General features: G+C 41.6%; 1 protein-coding gene across 1 annotated transcript; it reads left to right on the plus strand.

Moving 5' to 3' along the window:
* Positions 1-1,235: 1,235 nt before the first annotated feature.
* Positions 1,236-9,209, plus strand: chrna2b (cholinergic receptor, nicotinic, alpha 2b (neuronal); the record flags this gene model as incomplete). The annotated part of the gene is made up of 6 exons (XM_083899183.1): positions 1,236-1,302; positions 4,654-4,805; positions 6,201-6,245; positions 6,368-6,477; positions 7,209-8,376; positions 9,084-9,209. The coding sequence occupies 6 exons, from the start codon at positions 1,236-1,238 to the stop codon at positions 9,207-9,209; spliced, it is 1,668 nt and encodes a 555-aa protein (XP_083755309.1).
* Between the last annotated feature and the right edge of the window lie 824 nt (positions 9,210-10,033).

The raw sequence follows: 10,033 nt of genomic DNA on the forward strand, positions 1-10,033 counted from the left end.
AGGCCCAGGTCAGTGATAACACCAATCTCACGGGGGGAGCTTATTCCAGAGTCTGGGGGCAGAAACTGAAAAGGCTCAGTTGGGATCACTGAACGCATTCATTCACCCATGGGTGACCTCTAGCTGCTCCCAACAGAGAAAACCCCACCGATGTTTTGAAGCAAACAGGTTGTATTTTGAGTTATTGGTCATTTTATTTCCCTAAAGTTACAACTTAGACAGTAAATCCAGAAATCCAGTGTGCGTTTACGAATTTTTACCTATTTTATTGGGGTATAAACAGTGGCTTTAATCAATGGTGATCAAAGCCTGGTCCTAATCAGTTTACCTTGAGGCTAATGTGAATTGTGGTTAGGTTAAGGTTGGGGTTATGATGGGTCAAGTAAATAATGATCAATATTGGTCAAAGCAGTGTGCTAACAAGAACGTGCAAACGTGTGTGTGTGTGAGAGAGAGAGAGAGAGAGAGAGAGAGAGCGACAGAGAGAGAGAGGCAGGGGGAGGGGGGTGAGCTATTAGTACACGGGGACAGACCGGAGACACTCAGATGCAACTTGTCCTTTCAGAGTGGATGATGCTGTGAAAACAGATGTGATGACCCAGAGTGGTCACTAACAACTTCTGATAACGAGGAAGAACTAATATAAAGGATATCACTGGTCAACGGGGACGCGTAAATTGCGTAAATCTTTGATTCTTCGCGCGTAAAATGTGGATACACTTGATACAACACGGGGTTACTTTGATGATTTAAATTCTTCAAATGAGTTTCGGTTTCATATATTGTTACTTAAAGCGCTAAAACAACCAGATGTAGGCGAATGTTGTTTCGCCGCCGCTCCCTGATTCAGCACCGCGGCTGATGGACAGCTCTCCGGCTCGGCGCGCGGAAACAATCGATGGCACAACGCTCGCGCTCATCCAGAGAGCGCGCGGAGCTGCGAGTGAGCGGATGTGACAACGTCCGTCCAAACTGGGCTTCAAGTGGAAGACGCTAAAGTTCGATATAAGAACACATTTGCGCGGCGGCAGCAGCAGCAGCGGCAGGTGAAGTTGTTCGGACATGCCTCCCGGCTGCGAAGATGACAGATTTTGCGCACACGTCACGCTGTCATCAAGGTAACGCTTTGACAGCAGGCGGAAGCAGCTTCGTGATCTTCAGGGGAAGTTGGACTCTGCCTCTGTCCTCATCCTCCTCCTCCAGCAGCAGTAGCAGCATCAGCACCGGAGTCCAACATGGGACACAACCACCTGTTCTCCGTGGGCACGGCTGTGGTGTGGTCACTGCTGCTCTCTCACTCAGGTGAGTTCAGATTGAAGAGTTCATCGACATGGTGACAACATGATCGACAGCTAAAAACGGCACTATATATTAATGAGTGAGAAACTGCAGGCGAAACAGACCTTTTCTGATTAACCTTACCCTTAATAAGACATAATCAGATTGAATAATAAGTATTCTGATTCATGTTGACATGTATGTCTATATATATATATATATATATATATGATTTCACAGTGATTTGTTGAGTGATATAATTGATGCACACTGACATTTGTGTGAATAATGACTTATTCAGAATAAGAAGATAAGGAATCAAATAATTGGTTTCCATGTTGACAGTTTGTATAGATGATAAACCTGTGGACATAAATCAATCTTTACACAACTCACAAAGCTCTTCTCAGTGTGACACAGTGTTCCAACCATTGATAATCTACACCTCATTTAAATTAACCTCGATGTCACTCTCACACCAACAGTATAGAGATTAAATCCTTTGTCCTTGACCACGTTCAGGAATAGTCTGAGCAGGCAGGGAAATTAAAAGTCCTCAGGGATCAAATTGAGGACGTATTCATGTACAATTGTCATATTTATGATTTCAAAACGGTCAGAATGTGGCGTAACATTTCAGGATTTAACCCCATATCCTCACTTTTTATGAAATTTTTGTGTAAACATATTTGTGGAAGAGCTGTGTCAAGAGTTTGTGCAGCTCTATATGCAAGCTGATTTATGCACAAACCTCTCAGTGTTGTGACATAACCGTGACCTCTCCCTCAATACTACACCACTTACTTGTGCTAGTTCCTTTTTTTCCCCCAATACCTGTCTCATAACTGCACCAACGTTTCCTTTTTCCCTCTGGATTCCTGCAGTTTTTCACAGGAAATTGTTGCTTTTTTTTCTTTCTTCTTCTTTACTAAACTTTTTTTACTGTAAGTATTTGACAGCCCAATTCCGCCAAACAGCGCCTCTGGCCTGAGAAGCTGCTGACTCGATCACCCAAACTGGTCGGTGTTTTATACGCGCTCGCCAAGGGGCCTGGCTGCAGTCCAACATCCACGGCACCGGTGTGTGTGTGTGTCCGCATGTTTGGAGCTGTCATCTCAAAGTCTTTGCTGGTGGAAAGCTTTGATCTATGGCACCCACGGTGCCTATTCCAGCCCCACATCTGTGATATAAACACACACACACACACGGGCAGATGTGTGCCATCCTGACTGAGCGAGCAGATAAGGAGTCTCTGGTGAATGTTTCGTTTACCGGAATTCAATTAGTTTGTGATTGCAGGAGGTTGAGCCCAAACATACCTTAGGCAAATGAACAGGATTCACACAGTTACCGTGTTTAATATCGGGTTTTTAATTACCAACAGCCCATAAAATATAGCTCAGCCATCACATATGCTTCATTTAAAAAAAAAAAAAGGTAATTGGAAGAAGTTAGCACCTGCTTATCGGACCATGTGTTTCTAGGTTAAAGCCCCTGAAGTCATGCAGTTAGCATGGGCCATAAATCATTTTTAATGGATTTGCATGTCCAGTTAACGCCGTACAGCGTCCTCCACTGGACTGACCCAGCAGTTATGGGTTGTAAGAACTTGTCAATACTGGTGTCAGGACAACAACTCACCCATGTGGACAGGTAATGATGTGGCCTTGGCTAAGTAACCATGACAGCTGCTGCTGCTGCAGCTATAGATGCAGGTGGTCCAAGGTCTTATTTTAGGAGCCTTGATGGCTGCACACTTCATTGGGCTGCATTGTATACCCTTGCGATGCCAAACGGAGCTCTGCAGGGAGTGGGTTATTAATGGCATGTTTTTGTGTTTTTTTGTATTTGAGGTTTAGGTTTGGTGTGATGCTTCTACATTTCTGTAAAGACAGAGGTTCTTCCAGGTTTTCTTTCTGTATACTGAGCTACTAAGTAACCATGTGGTTTGAGTGTTTAAAACAAGTTTCTCAGATTTGTCAGCCTCTTAAATATCAATATTTTCTGTTTTCTTTGCTCCATTTAACAAAAAACGTAGTTTTTCTTGAATGTCTTGTTTTGTCCACAAACCAAAATGATTCAGTTTTAATGATTTCTTTGTTATGTGGAGCAAAGAAATTAAGAAAACATTCACATTTAAGAAGCTAAAACAATCAGAAATCATGAAAAAAGCTTCAAACCGATCAAAATCAAAATAGTTGCCAATTAATTTAGTAATCGATTCCTCGATTAATTGTTTCAGCTCTAACTGTATCTGCCAAAATCTGACCAACAAATCAGACCAAGTTTATAGCTGCCATATCATTACCATCATGTATCAGATGATTAACATTACTTAATTTTATATAGAGCACTTTTACATAATACTATAATACTAATACTATATGTCTCCAGTGGTCACATCTCTTTAGAAAAAGGAATATAGTTCAGCTTCTGTTGAGATTTCGTACACACAAACGCCCTCGTTCTCCCCTAAAAACCTCTCCGTTAATTGTTTTATGCACCGGTCGTCACAGAGTGACTGGCAGCTCAACAGTAAACACCCTCCACCAGTGAGAAATTAGCTCACCTCCGAGTAACGATGTGTGTAATTGACTCCGACGACGCTGATGAGCGTGGAAGCTGCTGTGATTCCCCCAAGAGACGAGAGAGAGAGAGAGAGAGAGAGGCAGTCCTGTCCCGTGTCCGTGCTGCTCATTGTCTGCAGAGGAAACAATACTCAGCCTGAGTTTCTGCAATAATCTGTCCCAGCAGCTTGTACACAATCGATTTGGAAAACGCCACAACGATGACACTTAAGGGATAAAGAGAGAGGGAACTGTTGAATTTGTGTTGTGAGGAAGGATTTTTCCCTAGGTTTCACTTACTCAGATATTAGTGTGCAAAGCTCAGAGGGACATTACCAAGAAAAGTCTTAGTTGTTTGGAGGATAGTCTTGGGAGAAGGGACAAAAGATGGTTGTAGCCTCAGGAAATGAGTCTGAGTCTGATTTACTACTGTTTGTTAAGTGAAGATTAGAGGAGCGAGATCATGGATATGATCCCTGTGTGCTGTGCCGCTCCCTTAGCCCCCGTCCTCTTCTATCTTTTAACCATTAACTGTAGCGTGACAACAAATCAAATTCAAACCAACATCTGCTACTTTCATTTTAAGAGATTAATATTTATTTAAATGAATAATAAATATCATATTGTATTTCCATGAGAGCTGGTTTAAATAATTTAGTGTTGATTATAACAGCATATTAAATGCTGCTTCTTTTTTTTTTTTTTTTTTAAAGATGGTGGAATATAAAGTTAGTAGAATCTTAACTTTCAATTTTAAAAAGTAAAAAGAGGTACAACTGTTTAATTATCACAAACAATGCGTCCACAGTTCTTTGTCAAGAGAGAACACACTCGTACGCTGAGGACAAACTCTTCAAGACGCTGTTCGCCGGCTACAACAAGTGGTCGAGGCCTGTGCCGAACATCACCGACGTGGTCATCGTCAAGTTTGGACTGTCCATAGCTCAGCTCATTGACGTGGTGAGTCTTTGAAGATACTGACATATTGCATATCATAATATCATATTGCACTGATAAATATTTTACACAATTTGTGATTAAAACTGTCTTAACAACAGAATAATATATGCTTTTAAAGTTTGTCTAACCCAAAAACTGGGAGCTTAATGCACTGCCCTTTATATATAGCGAGTATTATATCGTTAGCCTAATAGCATAGTTGCCTAAGTCATATTTGAACGTTTGGTAAACAAGAAAAAACAATTTTTTTTAGCAAGCACATTGGTAAAGTTAGGCAAATATTACAATTACCAAAAAAATGACTGAGGCAATTATGCTATTAGGCTAACGCTATGTTTCATCAAAACATTTTCCTCATTTTCAATTTTCTCATGTATCTTATATGCAGTTGTTTTAGTGAAAATACGTATTGTTACATATAAATTTGGTTCACAACAAATTAACACCACAATTCAAGGTCAAACTAAGAAGCTTTAAAGCTCCAGTGTGTAACTTCTGTCAACAAACACTGGTAGTGTCGCTACCCCCAGACTTTCCTCAGGTGAGTCTTTCGGAAAAGATGACTCCACATCCATATTCCACCTGTTCTCTTTATACATCTGTTTCAGTATCTCACTCATGTGTCAGGGGTTCATTCCTTAACCTAAAGTTCTCTTTAAGGAATTATTCCCAGTTCTCTGAAACAGTGTCTCCCAACCCTGGTCCTCAGGGAACACTGCCATGCCACGTTTTAGATGTTGCCCTGCTCCAAAAACACCATCAGCTGTCATCAAACTCTGCAGAAGTCTGATAACAAACGTTTTTTTTCATATAATTTAATGTTTCAACTTTTGTTTTTCAAAAAGTAATGTTTCAACTTTTGTTCTCTATCTATTTTTATTATTATTATTTTTTTAAATGTAATGTTTCATCTGAATCAGGTGTCTTTGGAGCAGGACAAAATCCAAAACATGGCAGGGCAGTGTTCCCTGAGGACCAGGTTTGGGTAACACTGCTCTGAAACATGAGTATCTTACTTACCTACTCATGTATACTGGGAATAATTGCTTAATACAAAGTTTGCTGCCATCTGACTTTACTAGCACAGCTATGATGCTTCCACACTCAGTCGTGATGTAAAATGCATCACTCTGTGTCACCACAGACACACAAAAAAAAACACTTTTAGTGTGTGGAGCAGTAAAGCACTACATTTTAAATACAAAAACATTACTAGAACTATAATTAGTATAATAATTGCTATTAGTAATAGTCAATTAAAAACTGTCCTTGTATATATACACATTTTTTTGTGAGGGATGACCGCATATTGTGTATTATTAGATTACTAGAGAAACCTCTCACGCATATTACTGTATCTGCACATAATTCAATCTCTGTGTCTCTGTCTACTAGGATGAGAAGAACCAGATGATGACGACCAACGTGTGGCTGAAACAGGTTTGGAAAAAAAAAGAAAAGAAGAATAATTTAATCACGTGCATGTCAACTAAAATACAGAACAACAGCCCCCTGGAATAAAAGAGCCTCTGTTGTTTTTTTTGTTTTTTTTTAACTCACAGGAGTGGAATGACTACAAGCTTCGCTGGAGACCGTCTGACTATGACAACGTGACGTCCATACGAGTGCCGTCAGAGCTCATCTGGGTACCAGACATCGTCCTCTATAACAAGTGAGTGAGATGAGAGTAACATTGGCACTAATTATTGGACAGTGGTCATAAGTATTTGGAGTTTGGAAGCTCAGGCCGGCTTTTTTTGGTCATAGAAAACAACAAATTCAACTAATTAATTGGTTTGATTCTATGATGAGGTAAAAGAACCTTTGACTGTATTCTACTGAATAGTCTGATCACACTGTGATTAACTGGTTCTGATTAAATGATAAATGCTGGGAGAATGGCACCATCTAGTGGCTTTTATAATAATACACCTTCAACTCTTGAGCTGTATTTGGGTTTTTTTCTTTTAATTACAAAAAATGTACACGTTAAAAATGAAGCCAGCATACAGCAGCACACGTAGTGCTGAAGTGTGAAATCTACTCTAATGTGAAATTTAATCCAAATTAACTACACTCCTCCTTAAAATTTACCTCATGGGGATTAAATCGAGACGGTTTGAGGATGGAGTTCTGCTCCGCTGAGTCTGTGCAATCACAGTCTGTAAGTGGAATTAAAGAAAGGTGTCTCAGACAGATGAAATGATAAGGACTCATCATTAAATCTCCAGCTTATTATCACACTAAAGCAATGAATGGAGCGGGATATTACTGCAGGAGATTGTTTGTGGGGGGGGGGGAACCATAACAGATTTTAATTGCATGGGATCTTTGTTTTCACACATTTAAACGTCACTCTGTGCTCCATCATCACTGAAATGTTGATCCTATGCTTTTCCCCAGTGCCGACGGTGAGTTTGCGGTGACCCATATGACAAAAGCTCACCTATTCTACACGGGCAAAATCCGCTGGGTGCCGCCTGCCATTTACAAGAGCTCCTGCAGCATCGACGTCACCTTCTTCCCCTTCGATCAACAGAACTGCAAAATGAAGTTCGGCTCTTGGACGTATGACAAGGCCAAGATCGATCTGGAGCGGATAGAAAACACCGTGGATCTCAACAACTACTGGGAGAGCGGCGAATGGGCCATCATCAACGCCGTGGGAACATACAACACGAAGAAATACGACTGCTGCCACGAGATCTACCCAGACATTACCTACTACTTCATCATCCGAAGGCTACCCTTGTTTTACACCATCAACCTCATCATCCCCTGTCTTCTGATCTCCTGCCTCACTGTCTTAGTTTTCTATCTGCCTTCAGACTGTGGAGAGAAGATCACCCTCTGCATCTCAGTGCTGCTGTCCCTCACCGTCTTCCTTCTCCTCATCACCGAGATCATACCGTCCACGTCCCTCGTCATCCCTCTTATTGGCGAGTACCTGCTCTTCACCATGATTTTCGTCACCCTGTCCATCGTCATCACCGTCTTTGTGCTCAACGTGCACCACCGCTCGCCCAGCACTCACAAGATGCCCCGCTGGGTCCACTCCGTGTTCCTGGACCTGATCCCACGCTGGCTGTTCATGCGAAGGCCTGCTCCAGATGGCCGGCGATGCAGACTGCTGCTGCTTCAGCGGGAGGCCGCGGCGGAGCGGCGGCAGTGTCGGATAGCCGGGCACAAACCCGGCAACTGCCTCAGCACCTCTGCTAACTGGTTAAGAGAAGGGACCACTTCAGAGGACTCTGAGAGAAGTTGCTATGAGGATTTAGAGCTGGGGACTCTGACGTCGTATTTCTCTTTCCGTTCTCCCTCGCCCAGACCTCCAGGGTCAAGTCCTCCACCACAACAGAAAACATCACAGAACAGCCAGAACAGACAGGAAGCAGTCAGAGGGACAAATAGACAGTTACCTGGGGCGAGAGTCAATCCCACTCAGAGGCCAACGAAAGTAGAAAACACTGTATCAGACTCAGCGTTCCTGCTTTCACCGAGTGTTGTCCGTGCATTAGAAGGGGTGCACTACATTGCAGACCACCTGAGGGCAGAGGATGCTGACTTCAGTGTGAGTATCAATAACAACCCTTCAGATATTATCACTTCTGACATGCAGAGCTAGGCACAGTACAAGTCCCTCATAGTTGTATGAACACATACATAAGGTGTCCTGTACTGTAAACCACATAGCGCAGACTGTTAAGATTACACGGTAAAGGAGCCAAATGCAGGATTAACTGAAATCCAAAACAGGAGGAGATGGTTTAGAGTAAAACACAGACAGAAAATATGAAAATACCTTCAGACACATGGAGGCGAAAAAAACACAGGGAGCATAAAACATGAGAACAGAACAAAACAGGAGGAGCTGATAACACAGAGAAAAATATACTAAGGAGGCAGAGATAATTGAACACAGGTGAATCAAATCAAGGCTGACGAAACAATCACAGCAGAGGAAAAAAGAAGACAAACACACGCTCAGTAAAACTAGACAAGGCGCACACACACTAGAAAGAAAACAAACAAAAGCTACACTATAACGTTCAAACCTGGAGTGACCCAGGGTCATGATGAGTAAATAATCATGATTTTCTTGAAGATTAACTTAATCCTAAAGTAAATATACACATATTTGTGCCAGTATATGAACTTAGTGCTTAAACAACACACAGGATAAATATGTATACTAATGCAAAAAAATGAATTGAATGAATGAGGGATTAACAAGATGTGTATTACCTGCTATTATATCTGCTTTCTCATTGTACGCAGGTGAAGGAGGACTGGAAGTACGTCGCCATGGTGATTGACCGCATCTTCCTGTGGATGTTCATTATTGTGTGCCTGCTCGGGACCATCGGCCTCTTCCTGCCCCCTTGGCTAGCCGGCATGATCTAGCCCTTGAGACAAAGTGTACTGCAGATTAATGGAACACTTTACAGCCCAGTTTATGACCTCATACACCACCAAACCGGAATAAAGGAAATAAAAAAAAGTTTTTATGGACCCTTCTCGCAAGTGTGACACATTTTAAATCCCTGTATGTTCTTGGCAATGTTAGGATACCTCACACTCAGACTGTCAAGCTTCTCAGGCTCAGATTAGCGTCAATTTGCACTGAACTGCACTTGGCCTCAGGTGTAATCCCAAAACTTCACCTGTTTGACGAGAATGCCAACACTAGCTCACGTTAATATGCTTATACAGTTGGCAAGCTCTTGCTAGCGCACGCGATTTAGCATGTTAATGTTTGTTTTCGTCATCTATTAGCATGTTGTTATGCTAAAAAAAAAAAAGTTAGCTAGCTAAATAGTGCGACATCAGTATGACTTTACAGTAGGTTTCGGGACGGCAGTTTTAAAGTCAGCCACAACCACACTAAGTTATACTCACTGAAGCTGGTATGTGTAAAAAAAATAATGGAGTCAGAGGCTTAACATCTTAGTGGAATGAAGCTTGTAGCTGTTTGCTAACAGGAAGCTAACGCTCAGCTAACTATGCCTCCAAATGTGTACTTATTCAAATGTTGACTCACTTACCTGCATAACTAGCACTTGGATAGTGCGGAAGTAAACTTGATAAATTAATAAATTCTTCAGTTTTACTTCTTTTTTTTAAGTTAAAAACAAAGTGAACATGGACCTGTTTTTAGTCCTGTCAAAGGTCACTTGAAAAAAAATAAGTATTTCTGTTCTTTGGTTTAGTTGCAATTATAATTTGGC

Source organism: Microchirus variegatus, assembly GCF_963457635.1.
Source record: "Microchirus variegatus genome assembly, chromosome: 12".
Lineage (NCBI taxonomy): Eukaryota > Metazoa > Chordata > Actinopteri > Pleuronectiformes > Soleidae > Microchirus > Microchirus variegatus.